A 22,791-nucleotide genomic window follows, 5' to 3' on the forward strand; every position below is an offset into this window, starting at 1 on the left:
CCGCGTGCTCGCTCGCCCGAACGTGTTCGTGCGGGGCGATCGCGCTGCACCGAACGTGCGGGCTGTGGCGGGGGTGCGCCCGGACGCCGTCGTGCGGGCGGGGTTGTCTCCGTGCCACACAGAGCGTGCGGTACAACCACCCGATACACCACACACGTGGCAGTTATCGGCGTCTTTTAAAAAAAGAAAATTCTTTTTTCCGTCCGAGTCCAAGGAAAAATCGACACCCTATGCTAAATCGGACCCATCGCCCCGTCCGTCCCTATATCCGGCCGCAGCTTCCACCGCAGGGGTATCCCCGTCTCGCGTCGTCCCCGTCTCCAAGTAAACTCGCAGACGCCCCGCACCGAGCCCAACAAACCCTCGCGCACCCCCACATCTTCGCCGACGCGGCCATGGCGGCGGTGGCGACTGTCAGCTCGGCCGGCGGGATCCTCGCCATGCTCCACGAGCCGGCGGAGGAGCTCAAGCTGCACGCGCTCGCCAGCCTCAACTCCGTCGTCCACCTCTTCTACCCCGAGATCTCCACCAGCATCCCCACCATGTGAGACCCCTCCCCTCCCCCCTCTCGTATCCTTCCCGCGCTACCCGGTCGCCGCCGCCTCTCGGCCGGCGCCCGCTGCCGCAGCCGCAGCTGCTCCGCCCTGCCCGCGCGATTCGTTCCAGCGCCTTGGCTTGGCCGGCCGGGCGGTTTCAGTGTTTCGATCTGGTTCGCCGATTGATGAGGATTCGGGAAGAGAAGTTGCCCTAGATGCTGTTGCTGTCGCGCGATTCGTTTGCTTGGCCTCGTCTGGCTCGATCTGCTGCTTTCGTGGGGGAACCGTAGGTTGTGGTTTGACTCTGATCTGGTAGCCTGGGGATTCCTGGGATTCAGTGCGCGGCTGTGCTCTCCATGATGAATCCGCAGAGTTTGAAGTGAATTCACCCAAAAGAATCTAGTAAATTGTGTGATTGTATTCGGTAGCCGTGGTAAAAACATGAAATTTTTGCACTTTCGTGTCACCGACAGTTGTAGGAGTGAGATGTGAACTGAGGAGGGGTGGGAATTTAGAAAGCTTCCAACTTTCAGTTTGTAGAAGTTGTTTTAGGGTTTTGCTTCGCTGGGTTGGTTATAATCAGTCATAATGCCTGCTCTGTGCTAAGAAAGAACCTGACAGAGTGACCATTGAACTGTTACTGGCAATAGTTTAGGGTGACATGTTTTGGGAAGTTAATCTAATGTTTGTTTCTTAAGTTCAGATTAAATTTCTTGTCTTCTAGGGTATGTTTGGTGTGCCTAGTCTAACCCTACCAAATATTTTAGGCCCAAAAATCTGGCAAGCCACTATTTGCCAGACAATCATAGGCTTCCAATTTTGCACCAACTGAACATATCCATAATTTCCATATGGTTGTTTCGCTTGCGTTAGAATAATGTGTCTGTTTAAGTTATTTTAGTTTTAACGTTGCTTTTCATATGCAATTGTTGTGCGTCTAGTTGTTATTTTTGTGTAACAATGAGGCTCTAATTTGTAATTGGTTTTGATTTGGGAGCTTTATACATTGGATCATAAATATCGAGCAAAAATTCTCTAGAATACAGGTTGTTAAAGTTTGTATTTCCAATGAAGCAAGCTAATAATTTGTTTCCATCGTATCCTTTTGCCTGCAGTGAGAGCTTGTATGAAGATGAGGAGTTTGACCAGAGACAGCTAGCTGCACTAGTTGTTTCTAAGGTAGGACCTCATGTTATTTTATACCTTATCTGTAAGTGTCATATTTTGTATTGCTTATATTGACGATTGCTGCATATTATGTAGGTATTTTATTACTTGGGCGAGTTAAATGATGCACTATTGTATGCACTTGGTGCTGGGCCTCTGTTTGACGTTTCTGAGGATTCAGATTATGCTCATGCTCTTCTAGGTGAGGAGTTGTCTTGAGTTCTCTATCATTCTGGATGTTATTCACATGAATTTCTTTTGCTCATTGTGTTGAGTCGGTGGTTCTTTTCTTTCAGCCAAAGCATTAGATGAATATGCGAGTTTCAAGACAAGAGCTTCTAAAGCTACCGAGGAAGAAGAAAATGTGGATCCTAGATTAGAGGCCATAGTGGAGAGGATGTTGGAGAAGTATGATAAGATCCTACCGTTTGTGCATATTCTCTTATTTATCAGATGGAGTATTCAGCTAACAGTTACTCTTTGCTGTAGGTGTGTTCTTGATGGGAAATACCAACAGGCCATGGGTATGGCTGTTGAATGCAGGAGACTGGATAAACTGGAGGAAGCAATTGTTCGGTGTGATAATATTCACGGGGCTCTTTCATATTGCATCAACCTTTCTCATCAATATGTTAGTCACCGTGAATATCGCTGTGAGGTAGGGGCATGTTAAAAATTATTTGGCAGTATGGTTGGTTTATATTAATTAAAAAGCAAGTATTAGTTTAGACTAGAGTAAGCAAAAATTAACATTCTTTATGTGTTGACCTAATAATCCATTTTATTGACAGGTTCTTCGCTGTCTTGTTAAAATATACCAGACTTTGCCGCATCCAGATTTTCTGAGCATCTGCCAGTGCCTTATGTTTCTGGGTGAGCCTGAAACTGTTGCGAATATATTGGACACACTAATTTCTGGAAGCAAGGTATATGTTTGTTCTTTACTCTGCCCACCACATTACTTATGTTTTAGTCCCTGTTGCTTACTTGAGATATTGTGTTCATTATACAGGATGATGCTCTCCTTGCATACCAAATTGCTTTTGATCTGGTGGAAAATGAAAATCAGGCCTTCCTTCTGAATGTGAGGAATCGCCTGGACTCACAGACTCCTGGTCAGTCCAACCCTGATAGTGGTTCAGCTTTACCAGTTGATCAGACTGTTAACGCGGGTACAACTAGCACAGAACCAGCGGGTGATGTTCAGATGGGAGATGACACTACTACGGCAAATGGAAATGCTCACCCAGTTGATCCAAATGAGGCAGCGCATGCTGATAAGCTTGCAAAACTTAAAGGGATACTGTCAGGGGAGAAGTCTATTCAGCTTACGCTGCAGTTTTTGTATAGCCACAACAGGTATACTTGTTATTATGTCTTAAACATTGAACCCTGGTCTCTTGTAACTTTTATATCTGACATCACCTTGATGGGTTTGTTGATATAGGTCCGATCTTCTAATTCTGAAGACAATAAAGCAGGCCGTGGAAATGAGGAACAGTGTTTGCCATAGCGCAACTATTTGTTCCAATGCGATCATGCATGCAGGAACAACTGTAGATACTTTTCTAAGAGAGAATCTGGTAAGAAAAAATATCTGGTTGTTTTGTTGTCATGCGGTATATACTTTTTCCCCTCTGTAATGTCTCATTTTGGTAATGTCTTGCAGGAGTGGTTGAGCAGGGCTACTAATTGGGCTAAATTCAGTGCAACAGCTGGGCTAGGTGTGATTCATAGAGGCCACCTTCAGCAAGGTCGGGCTTTGATGGCCCCATACCTACCTCAAAGTGGTGCAGTTGGTGGTGGCAGTCCATACTCGGAAGGTGGTGCCCTCTATGCTTTAGGTTTGATTCATGCCAACCATGGTGAAGGAATCAAACAATTCCTCCGTGAAAGCCTTCGCAACACCAGTGCAGAGGTGACATTCTGTTCCTTGTCCTTCTTGTGTAATGCTACTTATATTGTGTGTATATATATTTTTCTTACCTAAAACTATATTATGCAGGTCATCCAGCATGGTGCTTGTTTGGGACTTGGGCTTGCCTCTCTGGGGACAGCAGATGAAGAAGTGTTTGAGGACATAAAGAATGTCCTTTACACAGACAGTGCTGTGGCTGGTGAAGCAGCTGGTATTGGCATGGGTTTGCTCATGGTAGGGACAGCCAGCGAGAAGGCTGCTGAGATGCTCGCTTATGCACATGATACACAGCATGAAAAGATTATCAGGTCAGTGCTGTTTAATTATTGTTGTGGTATTTCTGAAGATGCGTCCAGCTCTTGTTTCTGACATCTTTCTCTCTCTCTTGCTGCAGGGGTTTGGCACTTGGCATCGCATTGACGGTGTATGGCAGGGAAGAGGAAGCTGACACCTTGATCGAACAAATGACTAGAGATCAAGATCCCATACTACGTTATGGTGGTATGTATGCATTGGCTCTAGCCTACAGAGGAACCGCGAATAACAAAGCTATCCATCAGCTGCTGCATTTTGCTGTATCGGACGTCAGTGATGATGTTCGTAGGACTGCAGTTATGGGTCTTGGATTTGTTCTATACAACGAACCTGAGCAGGTATGTAGCATTGAAATGCCTTAATGTTTAAATAGATGCCCTATATTCAAATTTATTCCAAGAAACAACATAGATCTGTTCATTATGCATTTATGCTTACATCTCTTTGCCATCTAATAGAATGTTTTTGCTAAAATAAACAATCACCGATAGCTTTGATCCACACCTTACATCTTCTTAATAGCTTTGATCTACAACTTACATCTTCCGTTCTGATCATGCAGACTCCAAGAATTGTGTCCCTGCTCTCTGAATCATACAACCCGCATGTTCGTTATGGTGCAGCTTTAGCTGTTGGGATATCCTGTGCAGGAACAGGGTTAAGTGATGCCATTTCCTTGTTGGAGCCTCTCACGTCGGACGTTGTTGACTTTGTACGCCAGGGGGCTCTAATTGCCATGGCAATGGTCATGATCCAGACGAATGAATCCTTTGATTCTCGTGTTGGAACATTCAGGCGTCAGTTGGAGAAGATCATCCTTGACAAGCATGAGGACACCATGAGCAAAATGGGTGCCATACTTGCTTCTGGTATTCTGGATGCTGGTGGTAGGAATGTCACAATCAAACTTCTCTCGAGGAACAAGCATGACAAGCTCACTGCTGTGATTGGCCTCGCTGTTTTCACCCAGTTCTGGTACTGGTACCCACTCCTATACTTTATCAGCTTGGCCTTCTCGCCAACAGCCATCATTGGTCTCAACTCGAACCTGGAAGTGCCTAAGTTCGAATTCCTGTCACATGCTAAACCGTCCCTCTTTGAGTATCCGAAGCCGACCACTCAGCAGACTACGACTTCAGCAGTCAAGCTGCCCACAGCCATTTTGTCAACCTATGCCAAGGCAAAATCTAGGGCGAAGAAGGATGCAGAAAGCAAAGCTGCTAACCAGGAGAAGACAGCAGAAGCAGAAAGCAAAGCTAACCAGGAGAAGTCAACAGCAGAAAGCAAACCTAGCCAGGAGAAATCAACGGACGCAGAAAGCAAAGCTAAGACAACGGAAGATGCTTCTGGTTCTACTTCAGGCGAGGCAGCTAAGACACAGGAGAAGGATGGTGATGCAATGCAGGTAAGAATAAGACTTAACTGTATATGATTCGCTTCACTTTTTTCCATCATGTGTTCACATTCAAGAATTTTACCAGCTCATAATTAAGTCATGCTAGTTACTTCTCTTGCTTTACAACCATGCTAGTTACTGTACCTGCTTGCTCGAATAGCTCCCCATAATAAATTACTAAGATGTCACAGCACAGCTCATCATATCACAACTGTTTTTGATTTAATATAAGCCTGCTGATAGAGCCCTTTGCTGTACCTTGTGTTCGGTAGTGAACTTGTGATCATATCTAGCTGAAGTTTCTTTTTGGAGTCCTCTGCTATTCAGTAGTGAACTTGTGATTCATATCCAGCTCAAGTTACTATTTTTCCTTTTTGGCATCAGCTCAGTTCATTTGATTGAACTCTCTGGCCTCTTCTGAATTTACCCGTCTCTCTCAATCTTTGTTACCAGGTTGACGGCGCGGCAGAGAAGAAGGCCCCGGAGCCAGAACCGGCCTTCCAGATCCTGGCGAACCCAGCCCGTGTTGTCCCCGCGCAGGAGAAGTTCATCAAGTTCATCGAGGGCAGCCGATACGTCCCCGTGAGGCCCGCCCCCTGTGGGTTCATCCTCCTCCGAGACACGCAGCCCAGCGAGGCGGAGGAGCTGGTGCTCACCGACGCCCCTGCGACCGTGGCCACGGGCGCTGGCAACAATGCAGCAGCCGCTGCTGCGGGGCAAGGCTCGGCCGCCATGGCCGTCGACGACGAGCCCCAGCCGCCCCAACCTTTCGAGTACTCGGCGTAGGCTGCTGTGATAGGATGGAGCGTTGTCTGTACTCACCCACTAGCTATACGTTGTTGCTTATTCCTTTTTCAAGAGTGCGAGGGAATTTGTTGTTTGTTGGAAACTGTGTAGAATCATCATGAGTAGAGAACTCAACTCTGAACGGGAGTTACAGGATATGTGCTCAACCATGTTTGCATCAAGGAAGACGATTTGATTTATATTTTCAATCGCATGCAAGGATAATTTGTTGCAATTTTAATTCGAAACTGCGGGGAGTGCTAGAAAGAGATGGACCAAACGACCTTGGATATTTGCCAGAACTACAGTGCCTAATTTGTACCCAGTTTCACCCTTTTGCTGTTAATTCTGAAGCCCAAAGTCCATGGGCTCTTTGATCCGGTCGAGTTTGTTGTTGATTAGTCAGACGGAATACAATCTGCATAAAATTACGTCTTTGGTTGATGCAAACATTTGTTGAAAAACATAAATTTAGACGGTTAAAAGAAAATCTTGTGGATCTTAAGAGATAATCTTTGGAGAAGGTAGTGTGGCTTACTCTGTAGGTACACATGTTTATATTTAGAAAAATTTATCTATAGTTTTACACAATTTTTTTGCGGAAATATAGTTTTACACATTTGCAATGTTTGCAGACCAAAAGTTTGTGCATGCAGATGGCACAAGTTTAAATTTTATTTATAATTTTATCATGTATCAGTAGCATGCAGATGACACATGCAGATTTTTTTTTTCAAATTTAAACGTGTCAATTTTTTTTTTTGAAAAATATCATGTGTTCAAAAGACACGTGTCTACAACTTGTAAAAAATTCAAATCAAAACCTGAGATACACATGGAGAAACAAAAAAGAAATATCCAGATTCTTTTGACACACTTTATGACGGATTTGTCCTTTTTATTTCTCAGTGTGTATTTTGAGTTTGGGTCTGATTCTTTTAGGAGTTGTAAACACTTGTGTTGTGAACATCCACGATTGTTTTTTTTGAAACATTTAGATTTGAATTTTTTAAGCTGGGAACATGGAAGGATTTAATGGACTATAAAATCTCTGATCTTGTCATTCTCAAAACAAAACAAAAAAGAAATCTTTGATCTTGTCATTCTCGAAAAAAAATAAATCTTTGATCTTGTCCACTAAAAAAGGGAGTATCAATACATGTCGTTATAGGAAAATCAATTCAGGATATGTGATTTCTCAGGCAAAAAAAAACATAAGAATAATTGCAGTGCGTTTATAATAATCCTGATGGTGAACCACACAATTTCTATCCATGTTTATAATTAGAAAAGGCACAAACCATAGACTGACCCTCATTCTCAAAAGAAAAAGCGGGCCAAACCATTGAACAATTACCGTTGGAGCCATGAAGAAAATAACAGACATTTTACCAAGACATTCAGATCAAATTTTCTTTAGAACATACTACTCAGATCAAATTAGGTAGGTGCGGAACTGCAGAGGACATGCAAAATCAAGAGTTTCTCCAATGCTGCTCTGTTGTGTTCGTGTCTTTGTGGCAGATCAGCGTAAGGAAAAACCACAGGTCAAGCCAATGCAATGGTGATACATTCTTGTGATCCACACACTACCCAGGAGCAAAAATTATAAGACAACGGGTATATGCAACCATGAATCAAGTGCCAAATTATCCATCTGTATTCCTATACTTTCTGAGAGTTATAAATTCATATTCCCTAAACTAAAACCACGACAAGTATTTTGAAACAGAGAGAGTAGTAAACTACACCCACACATTTCAAAACTAATGGCAACATTTGCTGAAGCCCCATCAGCTGGAGAACAATCTATGGACCTACACGCCGGGGTCCGAAAAAGCAGAAGCACCCGGGGTTCGTCCCTTCCGGAATCATGCCTCCGCCCTTGGTCGTGTCAAGATCCTCCAGGAGATGCACCACCTCCTTCATCTCGGGCCGCTTATCAGGGTCAGCGTCCCAGCATCTCTTCATGATGTTCGCCAACCGGGTTGGGCAGCAGCGTGGGATCTTAGGTCGCAGATTCTATGCACACAACATAAGTAAAACTATAAGCAAAAAATATTTGTTGTGTAAGCTTATTTTAACACATATGTGCATGCACCATTCTTCTGGGTGTAATATTGAGTGAGGGATCTGACGGCTGAAAACATACATTGTGAACAACAGCAGACGAGATCTCTATGGAGCTCATGCCTGGATAGTACGGTATGTCACAGCAGTAGATCGCCCACAAGCAAATCCCAAAGCTGTAAACATCGCACTTTCTGTCGTATGGCTTGTCCTCAATAACCTGCATAGAGAAAACAACGACAACATTTTTTTTTGTGAAGAAACACAAGAATTGAGCACAAAAAGCGTTGAAATCGATTGGTAGGCAGCAAGTAATACCTCCGGGGCCATGTAACCGAGAGTGCCTGTCATGCCTGTCATGTCCTCCGGATTCTTAGCCTGGACACGGGTGACGCCAAAGTCGGCGATCTTAACGACCGCTTCTGCGTCAAGAAGCATGTTCTCAGGTTTGACGTCCCGATGCACGATATCTTTCGAGTGAAGATAGCTCAGTCTGCAAAAGAAAATATATGAGATTGTTGTTTATTCTCGGATTCAGATTGGAAGATATATGGGAGCTAGCCAGCTTGCTTACCCGTTGGCCAAATCCAACGCAAACTCAACCACAATTTTGTATCCGATCTTTCTCTCTCTGTGAGCATATAGACGTTGTCTCAGTGTTCCTAAACAGAGATATTCAACGACAACACAACAGGCTCTCTCTGGCAGATCAATGGGTGCACTGCTCTCGCCACTATCAGCCGGAATGCTACGGTCAGTGGTACCCGTTGATGCACCGATGAACTGCAAGGAAGAGAACATGACACATTCAATGTACCACACAAAGAGACTCAGAAGACAGTGTTGTAGTGCCTACTATTGTCGATCCCGAGGTAACATTGTTATAACACACCGAAAATGAACTGACGTCGCTACTACCCCAAAAAAAATTAACATCAAACATTGGTAACACAGTATGCAAATGCACAATGAGGAAAAAATATTCACCCTTGCAACATTTCGGTGGTTGAGCTCCTTCCAGACCGCAACCTCCTTCCTGAATGCTTCGCGCCGAGTAGAAATTTCAGTCTCTGTCATAAAGCCATCTTCTCCCTGGTCCAATAGTTTAGCTTCATACACGATGAAGAAAATAAGCATTAGCGCTATAATCTTTGGAAGCTCGGAGCATTGTAGTGCGTATTGTGGCAGCTTGGTAAAAATATCTCAACAAAACTTGAAACTCGTTAAGATCAGAGGATGTTCATCAGATATATTTTGCCCATTTGATAAGATGCTATTTAGGCATTTATTTATTTACTTGCCCACAAGACTGCAATGATGACAATGCTGCGAATATCTAGCAGAGTCAAACACAATGACCTACCATGTACTCCCTCCGCCCAAAAAAACTTGTCCCAAGCTTATCCCTCAAATGAATGTATCTAGCACTAACTTGGTGCTAGATACATCCATTTGAGGGACAACCTTTTTCGGACGGAGGGAGTAGCAGTCTAACATGTTTAATTAGGATATTTAAATATGAGATCTTGATCAGCTTCAGGTTCTGTGACCAAGAAGCAAAAGCTTAAACAATAAAATTCCAATTTTAATCTTATAAATGCATATTACTGGCTAAGGAAAATGTAAAGACACATGCGGAACTTTAGCAGGAATGAACTAAAGAAGATCAGCGTGTCCAAGGCCCCCAATGATGATTTATCAATGACGACAAATTAACGAAAACAAGAATCTGACGGAGGGAATACAAGAAAAATAGGATCTGAATTATAAATTGTTCATATACACAAGAAATATGCACATGCAGCAGATGATAATTATATACACTGTGTGCAGGATGATAAAGCATCTAACACAGAACATGATCCAACCAATTTGTACTATTCAATCCCATGGTACTCCTATATAACATTATAAACTCCGAAGTTACTCAAATATGTGAGCTTTACAATTCCATCACACTCATAACTTGATTGCAAGAGTTGTGAGTCCAAGATTAGACCTCAAGACTAGACATTACTGTACTTTTTTTATTTTTTGCGAAGAATATAGACATTACTGAGCTTGAGGGTACACACCCAACCGCTTGATCGGACTTTCTTTTTGGAAAGTGCTATTCACGGCAGTTATTTATTTAATTATGCACAGGACATCAATGATGGTATGTTTTGAATATCACATGGACCAGCCAAGGCGCGGAAAATAGCATGATCCAAGAAAACAAAAGCAGAAACATAAATTCCCAGTTTTAGGAAACTTTAATCTTTTTGACTGGAGGCATGACGCGTACGGACTAGACGTGTCTACTCGCAAGAATTTAGATGAACGTATCCAAAGCCCAGCAACGATGATCCATATATAGATTCGAAGTGTCAAACCAACACCAAATTGAAGAGCATCGACCGAGAAATAAACAAGATCGCAGAGATATACCCAGGACCTTTCTGCCATTATAGGTGGCGCTGCAGAAGCTGCCGAAGGATCCGGGCGGTTCCCGGTGGTGGATGTCGAGCTTGGCGAGGTCGATCTCCCAGGACGCCATGGGCCGGTCGCCTTCCCCCTTGCGCAGCTGCTTCTCCATGGCGAGGGTCTTCTTCCACACCACCACGTCCAGGTCCTCTAGGCCGAAACGGTCGGCCCGCAGGTAGCTCTCCGGCTTGTCGCCGCCGGCGCTGAGGAATCCGCCCGTCGCTCCGGGAGGGCAGCGCTCTCAGATTGTGTTGCCACGGCTAGCCGGGATCCTACTCTCCCGTGCAAATCTCCATTTAAACAGATACTGCAGATATCTCCGGCGGGCATGCATATCTCGTCTCTGGAGTACATACCAACCAAAAAAAAAAATCTCTAACAGCCAAACTAGATCGTCCATGTACATGTTTATGGATAATCCCCGCAAAAAAATGTTTATGGACATTTATTTGTATATCAGCAAAGCCGACGAAGCAGCACAAGCTGCGACGTCAAGCGAGCAGCGAGGACGCGCCATCGCGCCCGCGTCCATCAGCCGGAAATAGTCAAGCATGGATACGTCAATCAATATAATGAACCAAATAAGGCAGCAGGAAGAACCAAACATATACTACCACGTTAATTAACTCAACAAAAAAAAAACCCTTACTGTCAGGCTTCACATCTTCTAATCTAAAAATACACGACCATACTGAAGGCTACATAGACCTCGGACGTCATACCAGGAGTTAGTAACAAACCTCTTAAGCAGTTGTACCAAAAGTAACTGATTTAAACGTAGCGTCGGCTACTTTCTCCACAATCTTCGCCGCGTTGGGCATAATTCACACTCGGTCCCAACAACCTACGAGCACGACACGATCCGGAAGGACCGAGCCCTCCATAGTTTTTGAGCCAACATCTGCCACCAATTCCCTGTCTCGTGCCGAGAACATGGGTGCGATTCAAAACCAAGTATCACCGACTACAGTACTACTGCTGTTCCTTGTTCTTGAGTTCAGTCTCGATGACCCGTAGCTTCTGATTGTTCTCCTCGTTGAGGAGCGACAGCCTCTCCAGCGAAGACTTCATCAGCGACATCTGGGACTCCGAAACGTGGCCTCTTCCGGCCTTCGGCGCCTGAAATGGCGCCATTCCTGTGCCAGCTGCACCACCGCCCAGGGATGGTTGGGTGAACCGTTTCATCCTCGCGCTCAGGGCAGCAATGGAAGTACGCAGAGCGTCCAGCTCCACGTCCGCAAACCTATCTGCACAAGTTTTAGCAGGTAGGAAGCATGTTAGGGCATGATGAAGCTGTACGGGAAGAATATGTGAGGTCAGGTTTCTCGACTACGGACCAAGCTGTGACTTGAACTCCAGCTCCGCTTGTGACAACGGTTTCTTGTTTGCGGCAGGCAGCATCTTGAAGCTTTCTATGCGCTTTTCCAACAGGTCGTATACCTTGGAGGCCCGATCAACCCGCTTGTTTATCTCCTCGTCTTTGGCTTCTATGGACAGAAGTGACTGCTTCACTGCTTGTAAGCGTTTCTGCTTGTCTTCAATCTCTGTCTTCACATAATCTTCGTGTTCCTTGAGCTCGATGAAAACCTGAACATCATTCAAATGAACCCACGATCGTTAGTGATATGCTTATATTGTGGGGATTGAAAGATGTAACAGGTTCAGTTATCTCCAGAATGGAATGACTTTTACTTGTGCACCAACAATGGCATATGACATATTCTAAGTTGGTGGAGGCACTCTTTGCCTTTCTTCTTTAATAATGATATGCACACTCATGCATATTCGAGACTAAGTTGATAAGGGATATGCACAAAATACCATGATGATAGCTCTTACCTTGTGCCCATACTCCACATAGTGCTCATGGAAAACCTTAATATAGTGATGAAGTGTGGACTTCCCTTCGATGGAGTCAGGAGTCAACGACCTCAGGCTTGTTGAAGATGGAAGTATAGGTGGATCTGGACCAGCAAGAAGTTCTTTGCTGATCATTCCAGTTGTCGAAGATTCCACATCCTTGATGTCCTTGCTACATATGTCAAGCTGAAGAGGTGTTGGTTCCTTCCAACCTTTCATCTCCACCACAAAGCACTCACCAGTATATGTGATGCCAACTAACTGCACATGGCCATATGCATCCGCTATGGCGACAAATCCAGAAAGGAAGGGAGAACTTGTATCGCTGTTGCCTGTGGTGAGTACAGGATGCACGGAGGGTGGTGTGGAAGCCATTTCAGGGTATGAAAATGGCAGGAAGTGCAACGTGACCATGTCAAGTCCCCCGCCATGTGCACAATAAAATCTCTCCGGGACAAGGGGGTCCAGAAATAACGATAAAGAGCTACCGTTAGAAGTTTTTGGTAGTGCCAAATCCACAATTGAGAGCCTTAGCAAAGGAGGAGAGTGTCCCATCCAGACAGCTTCTGTATTGCTCTTCACATTTGACCCCATACTGGATGAACGATGTGATCTCAGGGCCGACGAATCTTGTGGATTAGAGTCACATATCATAGCAACGCTCTTTATGCGTCCATGTGAATCAACATTAAGGCGAGTAGGAACCCCAATGCTCCATTGTGGTTGGATTTCATCGGCTAGAGCATCAATCTGGAGCTGTCCACTACCCCAGGCAGTTACAAGAACTGAATCTTTTCCAACAGAGCTGTACACAAAACCCACAGCTTTACCTTCACAAGAGCTGTTCTTGCCTTCGAGTTCATTGTTTTCCTCGCAAACTCTACAAAGAGGCCCCTGCATGGGTGCTCAATCTTAATACACATTGATTCATGATAAAAACATAGAATGAAGGTCACATAGAAAATAGCAGTCAGAATTTGGAGAACCAAATTCTAAATTTCTCATGACAAGAAATGATGATATTTCTCGGTTATCAAAGCAGTTCAGGAATAGTTGGTATTTTGTTGATTTTCTGTATAACATGTTTCGTAAACTTTAACATTTAAGTTAGACTACAGATTGGTCTTGTTTCCAAGGAACTTCAGAATTCAAAATGAGTGGTAGATTTACAAATAGAAAATTTTATACCTATAGTAAGTCAACCAAATATAACCACAACAGTGATTTTCAAAGAGAATTTAAAACAGTAGAATCAATGTTCAACATAGTGTTTACTATTTTCTTCCTCCAAAGCGTGCTGGCTATCAAAACATTTAACCAATTGTCCGTCCATGACCAAAACTGTGGGTACAATATTTGTTGACACATTTCTCGAAAAATATATTTGCTGACACAATTACAGTAGCAAAACTGCGCCTGCAGAGGAAGTGTCACGTGTACACGTGAGTGTTGCAGACATGACTGTGCAATCTGTGGCAAATGTTTGGTCACGAGCCAAATGGCTCCTACTCTTACAAATCAACAATCTTATGTACTAGAAAAGCATCGGATTGACTATGAGCACTTGAATGAACAAATTACTAGTTTAAGAGGCATGCCTTTTTCCTTCCTCTTCATCATGGTTGTGTTACAGCATCCTAACTTTATATACAGCAAGGAATAGAGGCGATTTGCTACTTGTATCCACGGTCAAATCTCACCTCAAAATATTTCTGACCAAAAGTAATTTACTTTGTTCCTTCAAAAGGTGCTTACTTTTTTCCTTATAAAGGTGTTTACTTGATATTCACGTGTTAAAACCGAATGCAATAATGCATGAAAAAATTTCATACGTCTAGCCATCCCAAGATAATAAAAGCATCAGCCCTATTCGAACACCACAAGCTGAATTCTCCAGTTAAACACATAGAGCTACACTTGCTCGGTCATTCTCAGATATATTTCAGAAAGTCAATAGAAGCATACCTGTAGAGTTAGAGAATCGTCTACTGGGGCATATGCACGAGCTCTTGACATCAGTGTGCTGCTATCTGCTGATTGACGTAACAGCTCCGGAAATGTTGCCTCCAACCATGCAATGGCCAAATGTGAGTTCGTGACAACATTTGGATTTGAAGATTTCAGCCCAAATGTATTAACATCTTCATATATCTCTTCAATATGTTTCTTACTATAGTCACTGCATCATAGAAAATAATTGCCAAATCAATGTAGATAAAGTACAACCTACAGCATGAAATTAAGTAGTTCTCACAATGTTAGGCAACATATCGAAATAAAATGTTAGGCAACATAAAAATGATAAGCGCTGAAAGAAGGGGGCAGATAGAAGTGCAATATTACCATCCAAATGGAACAACGGGGCAGAGCACAAAAATTGAACCATCACTGAACAAGATGAAAACCTGCATAAACAGGCTTACATGTGAAAAAAAGCACAGGGATTGACTACTCAACATACAAAACATTAATCCTAATCAAGGTAACTTTGAAGAGACTACACATGTATGTCCAAACAACATATCAAATGACAACTTGAAAGAAAAATTGAAATGCATGAAAAAATTCTGTTATGAACAGCACGGTGTAGACTTCACACACAAAAAAAATAGCATTGATAGTGTCATACAGAAACAGTAAATAAGCATGGCATTCCCAAATTCATTGGACAAAGATGCTGTATAGATAGTGTAGTAATATCAATTGATACCATAAATATTTGTACCATGTAATAAGCTTAAAACCTTAAACTAGCAAAACGATAAATTCCCATATGCAAAATTCACCACCAAATTGCTCTAGAGCTGTTTGAAGTTACTCTAAGTGTGATACTATCTTGCTTGCTATATTAAAATAATGATCCTGATAACTTTGTAAACTATTCTGGGCAAGTTTATTTTTGAGAGGGCTTCTATTATCTAGGCAACTGCAACCAAGAGACATACCGAAAATCTATCCCACAGATGATCACTGCCATAAGAGAATGCCACTGGACAAATTGACGATGCATTCTGACATCTTCCAGGTAGAATTGGCTGCAAATAAAATTCCTGCTCTGGTTGCTCTAAATCAAATGAGAGATCAAATAACCTGCATAGATGGCTCTTGATTATTTTATCTTACAGAAAATTTAATATAGTGGTTCCATTATGTTGATCTAAGAATATTGTATCAGTTTTTTAAGAAGAGATGAAGAATGGGCGTAGAGATAAATAAATATACATGATGACACACAGAAAAAAAGGGTACTTGATATGGGAATGGACAGAGGAAAATACATTTCCCATTTACATAAACTCCAACAAATTGCATGTTAAATAAGCTTAAATTAGCCCCTCCATGTAGCACCAAAATCCATTTTAGCATACCTGAAAACAGCATCTGATGTCAAAACACCAAAATGGCTGCTGCTAAAAGGGTGCCAAGATGTCTGCAGAACTTTTATGCCATTGTTATTGGTAGGTAAAATCTGAGAAGCAACTGGTGCGGTCCTGTAGTCAAATGCAGGGGAAGGTAACATTATAGTATAATAAAGTTATGAACAATGGGTCAATGGCATCAAAAGAAGAAGAAAAGATAGCTATACATCCCATTAATCTAAACTGCAGAGTGAATGAAAACTCTGTAGACGCCTTCTTTAATACCCAATGAGAAGAGTAGAAGATTGCTCTTGATGTGCATGACTAATGAGAAGAGCAGAAGATTTCTTGATGTGCATGACTAATGACATGCAGGAGAAATAAAAGAATATTCTTCCACTGGTTTTAATTTTTAATTGCAAGAAAAATATTCATAACTAGAATAATCTCAGAACATTCAGGAAATAAAGGAGCAAGAGTGCATTATCAACATGAGATATGGTTGTGATGAAGATATATACCTGCATATGATTGTATCACCATCTTCTGATACCCTCTCATGTACATACAGAACATTTATGTTATGTGATCCAGCTAGGAGTAATGATGACCCATCCGTATTAAGTGATATATGAGTGACCTCGTAACCAAGATCCATCTCCGGCATCAACATCTGGACAGCACAGGAGCGACATCGATTATGTCAATGCAAGATAGTACAGAACAATCATCATGGTAAAGAAAGAATACCTACTGTGGAAACTTATAAAAGATTACCACCTCACAAGCAATGAGTACAAAAGCATAAAAGTTTTCTCAATTCAACTATGACGGCATTTCATGACAAAAAGTGAGATCAAAGGAAGCAAATAATGCTGCAACCAAAACCAGTTAGGTAGAAATGTAAAATAGGCCTTATTTTTGGCATAGGAATACACACATTCCAAAAAAGCTATCATATCACTGTCAGGAATGGAAATTTCCCAATGTATTAAATAGTGGGCTATGCCATTTAGCGGCGACTCGGCCAGAAGCTATTAAAAGCTATAGCGAAGCTAAGCCCCATTTAGCGTTTTCTTAAATTATGATTTTAAAAAATAGGTATAAAATCAGGCTTCATATGTGATGTATCGCATATACTTGACATAAACACATGTTCGCACAACAAAACCAGAGCTCCAATCAGGTATCTTAATTCAATAACCAAGCTTCACACTATGCACCAGATATATCAGAAACAAGAACAATAGAATAATGCAGCGGGATGGTTTCATATAGCGCCTTAGTGGGCTAAATGACTCCAAATTTAGCGCCAGCGGGAAATAGCGGGCTATTAGCATCATTTTCAATTTAGTATTAAAATTGCATAGCTTTAGCAGGAGAGCTCAAAGGCTATAGCAGGGCTATAGCGAAGCTATAGCCGGATATTTAAAACTTTGAAATTTCCCCAATATGAGGAGGGAATCAATAACTTTCTTTTGAAGCCTTAGTCCACATCCAAATAAAAAATGTACAACTATGCCTCAGCCTCTCCCATGTATGTTCTCGTCAGATCTCCAAAACGTGAAAATGCACAACATAGGTGGTGCATTTTCATGCCTAGAAACATGGTAGCTGATAGTATACCATGTGATGCCAAAAACTTATTTTACATAGTTATATTATTATATGCTACTACATAAAAAATGAGCTCAGAGAAACTTTAATGTTGTGGAACCGTTTAAAACCTAACCTCCGTACAAATATAGGGGAAGGTAGACCCATCTTTCCCACCATGTGCCCATCGCACATCATAATATCGACTTCCCATTTGTAAAAATTAGATAATATGCCGCACTATATTTCCTACATCACAGTACAAACCTCTTGGAAATATTGTGCTTAGGGTAGCAAAGAGTACTACCTAAATTAACATACGATCCGACACTAAGAAATCCAAATGCTCCACACTATGTCCAGTTGCACAACATCACACAGAGAAGCTTCTCCCCATTTTTGTTCACACACAGAAGTACTAGTGAATTGCAAATTGCCCCAGACACCAATGTAGATTCTCAAACATATGGCTCTGACCTAGTGACCAGGGAACGGGGAGAACCGATGCCTATCCCTACCATTTCACAGTGCCTTTATACTACGAGAAAGCAACCACGGGGAGAAATCACTTCACCTCAGAAGGCACGGCGGCTTCGACGGAGACCTCCTCCCCGTCCCACTCCGCCTCGGCGTCGCGGATCCGCACGGACACCCGGTGGGCGCCGCGCGCCGAAGGGTCCCAGACGTAGAGCCTCGACCCGGCGGCATCCCACGCGGCACCGCCGCCGCCCAGGGCACCGCGGAGCGCGAAGGCGGGGTGGGAGGAGAAGGGGACCCACTGCGCCGGCGAGTAGGTCCTCTTGGGCGAGGGCCGGGGCCTGGGCCTCGAGGAGGTGGCGGAGGTGGAGGCGGAGGAGGGCGTGAGCGCGAGGGACGGGGACGGGGAGGGGCGGCGGCGGGAGGGCGGGGTCGCCGGGGCCGGGGAGCGGCGAGCGGGAGGCGGGGAGTCCGGGGGCGAGGGCGACAGCTCCGGCGCGGTGATGCGAGTCATCGCCGACGAGGTTGCGCTTCGCTGCTGTCGGAGCGGCCGGAGCGGTCGTGGGGTTTGAGGTTTGCGGGAGGGAGGGGAGTGGGCGTCTTGTTGGGCTTTTAGGGGGCCTTTCTGTATAGACTTCGAGGGCGCGCAATGGCTCTTTCTCCGAAGAAGGGAGCGGCTATGTGGTGGGCCGGCCCAGTACGATGTGGCTCGTCATGCTGACGTCATATCAATTTCCCCTCCTTTTTACTTTATTTATGGAGTATATTTAAATTACACATATTAATAAATATTCACGGGTTTAAAAAAAATGTCCGTGAAGTTCAAAAAATATTCAATGAAAATGAATGGTCGTACAACTTGTATTTGAAAAGTGTCAACATGTATCAGGTAAAAGTTTCACGTGTTTCTAAAAATGTACTTTGTGTACTGGAAAAAAATAGACATGTGTTGAAAAAAGAAAAACGACAAAAGGCCAAAGAAACAAAAATGAAAGCAAAAAAACAACAAAAAAACCCAAAGGAAAACAAAGGGGAAAAAGAAAACCCAAAGTAAAATGAAGAAAAAAACCCAAAGAGAAACCGATGAAAAGTATATAAAAGAAAACAAAAAACCCTGAATAAAACCGAAGCAGAGTGAACCTATAGCGCGTAGCGAGCAAACTACGCTAATGGGCAAACCCTCTAGTCGTAGCCCGTTGGAGATTCCTATTAGGAATCGGTACGGGAACACATAGCCATGGCGCTTTTTGAAACCACAACAATTTCCTATGGACTTTGAACGAGACTAACAACGTCTTTTTCCTTTTTTCGGTTTTGGTAATCCTGCTGGTTTGAATATACCATTTAGCCTAACAAAGGTTATCTGATTTTTGTTTGCGTTCGTTGATTCCATGGTCGAAAACGGCGGCGAGGCTTCGTACAGAAGAAATTGGAAACTGCGACACCACAATAGCCGCGACGCAGATGGACGATAGTCCGAAGGTTGATTGGTTTGTATAAGGGCTGAAAATTTGGTGCACGAGGAGGTTCAGAGGGATGAATGGGCGGGGAGGTGAGGCCCGTGTGGTAGTGACACCGATCATGGGTGGTGAAGACAAGCGCTTTGGCCAGCGGCACAGATGGTGGGGCTGCAGTTGAAGGAAGAATATGACTAGATCATGTGTGAAATAGTTGGAAGTTAAAGGCACTGTGTGAGGTGTTGGATTTCGATCGAACGGTTAGGATAGAAAGAGGGAAATCAACCGTCTTGTTTAGACGGTCCCTTCCTCCCTTTTTGGAAAAAGCGACATCAACCTGGATCCGACGTTGAAGATGCTCGGAGGGCTCCTCCTGTCGGTGTTCCTTACCGGACTAGATCCAGTCTTTGAGGGTTGGTATCTTGATGACTATCACGACTCGTTAATGCCTCCCGGTTAGGGGTTTCTTTAGTGTCAAGATGTGGACTGTGCTCTTCTTCTTTGGCGATGACGAAGATCGTCAGTGCTTGGTAGTCACGTCTAAGGCGATATGCGGGAGTACAACCGCTTGGTTCTCCCTTATTCTTTTGTTGCTTGTATGCGTTTTATCTCTATATCTTCATTCACTACTATGAATACAAGTAATTTATGCCTACGGGTGTACATCTTAAAAAAAAAGCAAGAAAAAAAAAGTGATGTTCGCTCCTAGTGGATTGATGGGTGGGACTGTGGGAGGACGCTCCGTCGCGATAGATGACCAAGGAATGGGCTGCTGCACCTGCAGGCACCGCCACCGCCATCGGCCATCCGCCGGCTTCAGCTTCAACCCGTCGATCGGAGGCGCATCGACCACACCGTCGCCTGCGCTAGCCCCATGCCTCGAGCAATGCGTATACCACTCGTTTAGCTCGTGCGCCATGGACTGCAGCCGCGAACCAAACTACAATGCCCGTCTGTGCTATCGACAGCTTCGTCAGTGCACTGATTTCTCCTTGTCGATCGACTGGCCCTGCCCGGCCGGGCCACCGTCGTGCTCCTGCCGCGGCACTGCATTTCCGGTCGGTTTGCCTGCCTGCTTGTTTCTGGACACTTGCATGCGTGCATACTCGCCCCGCCCGGCCGTGAGATCGATCGATCCCTATCCACGGCCAGTCTTTCTCTTTCATGGCAGCAGATCAACCAAAGACAGCGAAACGTGGAGCGTGGGCAGCATTGACGTACAGTACATACAGATACAGGTCTCTGTCTGTCACATGGATGGATGGCATGGCCGCCGTGTCCGAATCCATACGTGTTGATTCCGATTCCTAGCTAACATATGCTAAGCCCGGCGATCATCAACCTGTTCCCTCTATTTTCTTCACCGGGGCGCCGGGGCCACGGCTGCTCGGCACCCTAACGACAGTGGGTCGACGGCACGGCAGACCGGCCGCCGGCGTGGTCCATCCTGAAACCTGAAACCTGAAACTATGGACGCAGACAGTCATGAACTCATGACGCATCAATCATCCACTCAGGCAGCATCCATCAAGATTGCGCAAATGTGAGCTAGGATGATCCTGCCACATGCACGGTGTCTCTCATGAAGCGCATCACTGCCTCGTCATCTTGCCAATTAAACCTAAAGAGGCCATATATGCACAAGCATTCGGCAAATCGGCATCCACTACGACATGATCCATCAGTATATATGCACTGACAGCGAGATGGATCGACCGCGCAAAACGTCAGCTAGTAGGATCTTGTCACGATCATGATATCCGTGCTGGTCTGCTGTGCTAGCTAGGTGATCCATGCGTGCACTTAATCTCAATCATGCAAAACACTCGACATTTCAGTCATGATCTATGCACTGTGCCGTTACTATCAGTGTCTCTCTCCGCTATTGTCAGACATAAATCTGAAGCCTGCTTGTGCCACCATATATAGACAGACGGACCCTATTTGGTTCTATACGCACATGGAACATCAGCGCGAAGTATCTATGGATGGTGGATAACACATGCTCATATCTTCCTTTGGTAAGACCACATGCTCCAACATCTCTCTGGAAGTCTCTTCTGCCTGAATGTGCACACCTCCTGCTCCTAGACAAGCTAGAACCAAAACATGGGCAACCAAAATCTTCCCATATCTCACCACATGCGAGTATGCGACTGGATCCAATTGAATGGCGCCTCCAATTCGCACAACCTTCTCGATCTCATGCTTCTACGCTCTTGACAGTTGCAAACAACCCCACATGTGTCCAGCATTTCCTGTTCTAACTGCATGCGCACCCATCATCCATGCTTGGAAACATAGCGACGTTGCAAAGCTATGCGCCGCCTTAAAATCGAGGTGCATCCTCACATGCTCGTATGCATGGCAAGACCGTTTTGTTCATGCTTCAATGTCCATGGATCTTGATATCGAGCGAGGCAAATGTGCACTAGGCTTACCCTGTACAGGTTCAGAGTTCAGACTAGCTAGCTAGTTTGACCTTTGAAGAGACGCAAAAGCATTCCCTGCTTACAAGGGAACAGAAGACGTTTGCATAAGCAGATAAGCTCCTATGTACTTGATTATGCCTTTGTATTGGACTTTGAGTCGCCTTATGAGACTTTCGTGTGATAACATCGTGCCCAGATTAGCTTAAGGGTGAAGTAAATTCAGCTACAAGGCAGTACAATAAAACAACTAGAGAGTTCGTACTGTCAATCATACATTTTGATAACCGAAGATCAACATGAAGATCGAGTGCAGATTGAGCAATGTATATATATATGTGAGACTATTTAACTTCGGTTCTGGCAAGAATTTAGCTATTTACCGTATATATTGATACACTTATACTAGTGCACAGACACCCACCCTGGGTCAAATGAAGACTTTGTATCATCATCAGGTCAAGTCTGATTGCTTTTCATGATATTTAACTTGTCACAAGGAAGGAACGGCATTATACTTGTATAATTGCATCCACCAATTGCAGTTCAGACATATTATCTTTTGAGCTTAAAAAAAGTTGTTTGTTTCACAACTAACTTGCCCACTGGAACTGGAATCTCCCATCATTTATGTGCATTATTATCCTATATATAAACAAGAAGAGTCCTCATTTCGTTGACAAAAATATATTGCTCTGCTGAGAAACAACTCCCGCCACTTCTCTGATGTATTAACAACAATCATGCATGAGCTGCTGATCATCAGAATAATAAAAAACACGCGCGCAGTCCAACAATCATGTATTAATAATAAACAACTAATTGGGGCAGAGATGATGCAATGTTGATTGAAACGTCCTTCGCGTTCCACACACGGTTCTTGAGGTCCATTCCATCTAGAGGCCAAATAGGCCCAAGTGCCCAACTTGCGTTTTGCACATCGCTTATATTTTCCATAG

At 43.9% G+C, this 22,791-nt stretch overlaps 3 protein-coding genes across 5 annotated transcripts; 1 reads left to right on the forward strand and 2 right to left on the reverse strand.

The window, feature by feature from the left end:
* Positions 1-259: 259 nt before the first annotated feature.
* On the forward strand, positions 260-6,327 carry LOC123054362 (26S proteasome non-ATPase regulatory subunit 1 homolog A). 3 transcript variants are annotated; one of them, XM_044478126.1, is made up of 13 exons: positions 260-544; positions 1,652-1,715; positions 1,800-1,905; positions 2,000-2,361; positions 2,495-2,629; positions 2,716-2,818; positions 2,891-3,062; positions 3,151-3,286; positions 3,373-3,621; positions 3,709-3,929; positions 4,016-4,274; positions 4,499-5,341; positions 5,786-6,327. In XM_044478126.1, the coding sequence occupies exons 1-13, from the start codon at positions 396-398 to the stop codon at positions 6,116-6,118; spliced, it is 3,132 nt and encodes a 1,043-aa protein (XP_044334061.1). In that variant the 5' UTR covers positions 260-395; the 3' UTR covers positions 6,119-6,327. The 3 variants fall into 3 exon arrangements, with proteins under 3 accessions (XP_044334061.1, XP_044334062.1, XP_044334060.1); XM_044478127.1 differs by having other exon boundaries at positions 2,000-2,111; positions 2,193-2,361; positions 2,716-3,062; XM_044478125.1 differs by having other exon boundaries at positions 2,716-3,062.
* Positions 6,328-7,645: 1,318 nt separating this feature from the next.
* Positions 7,646-11,105, reverse strand: LOC123054364 (serine/threonine-protein kinase STY13-like). The gene is made up of 6 exons (XM_044478129.1): positions 10,619-11,105; positions 9,176-9,297; positions 8,763-8,971; positions 8,507-8,681; positions 8,271-8,408; positions 7,646-8,140 (listed from the first exon to the last, which is right to left on the reverse strand). The coding sequence occupies exons 1-6, from the start codon at positions 10,764-10,766 to the stop codon at positions 7,928-7,930; spliced, it is 1,005 nt and encodes a 334-aa protein (XP_044334064.1). The 5' UTR covers positions 10,767-11,105; the 3' UTR covers positions 7,646-7,927.
* Positions 11,106-11,250: 145 nt separating this feature from the next.
* On the reverse strand, positions 11,251-18,542 carry LOC123054363 (nuclear pore complex protein NUP88). The gene is made up of 9 exons (XM_044478128.1): positions 18,044-18,542; positions 16,395-16,546; positions 15,883-16,005; positions 15,460-15,604; positions 14,858-14,919; positions 14,480-14,693; positions 12,494-13,408; positions 11,992-12,241; positions 11,251-11,901 (listed from the first exon to the last, which is right to left on the reverse strand). The coding sequence occupies exons 1-9, from the start codon at positions 18,458-18,460 to the stop codon at positions 11,627-11,629; spliced, it is 2,553 nt and encodes an 850-aa protein (XP_044334063.1). The 5' UTR covers positions 18,461-18,542; the 3' UTR covers positions 11,251-11,626.
* Positions 18,543-22,791: the final 4,249 nt, after the last annotated feature.

The sequence above is a fragment of the Triticum aestivum genome, chromosome 2D (assembly GCF_018294505.1).
Source record: "Triticum aestivum cultivar Chinese Spring chromosome 2D, IWGSC CS RefSeq v2.1, whole genome shotgun sequence".
Lineage (NCBI taxonomy): Eukaryota > Viridiplantae > Streptophyta > Magnoliopsida > Poales > Poaceae > Triticum > Triticum aestivum.

Bases quoted from the DNA above. Each gene is read 5' to 3' on its own strand.
- LOC123054363 (XM_044478128.1), bottom strand. From the start codon at position 18,460: ATGACTCGCATCACCGCGCCGGAGCTGTCGCCCTCGCCCCCGGACTCC. The intron at 15,605-15,882 runs GTATGCTAAAAT...CCATCTATGCAG, and splicing joins ACATCAGATGCTGTTTTCAG to GTTATTTGATCTCTCATTTG. The intron at 14,920-15,459 runs GTATGTCTCTTG...CTGTTTATGCAG, and splicing joins ATCTGTGGGATAGATTTTCG to GTTTTCATCTTGTTCAGTGA.
- LOC123054362 (XM_044478125.1), top strand. From the start codon at position 396: ATGGCGGCGGTGGCGACTGTCAGCTCGGCCGGCGGGATCCTCGCCATG. The intron at 545-1,651 runs GTGAGACCCCTC...TTTTGCCTGCAG, and splicing joins TCCACCAGCATCCCCACCAT to TGAGAGCTTGTATGAAGATG. The intron at 3,622-3,708 runs GTGACATTCTGT...TATATTATGCAG, and splicing joins TTCGCAACACCAGTGCAGAG to GTCATCCAGCATGGTGCTTG.
- LOC123054364 (XM_044478129.1), bottom strand. From the start codon at position 10,766: ATGGAGAAGCAGCTGCGCAAGGGGGAAGGCGACCGGCCCATGGCGTCC. The intron at 8,409-8,506 runs GTATTACTTGCT...TTCTCTATGCAG, and splicing joins TCGGTTACATGGCCCCGGAG to GTTATTGAGGACAAGCCATA. The intron at 8,141-8,270 runs GTATGTTTTCAG...TTGTGTGCATAG, and splicing joins CGTCTGCTGTTGTTCACAAT to AATCTGCGACCTAAGATCCC.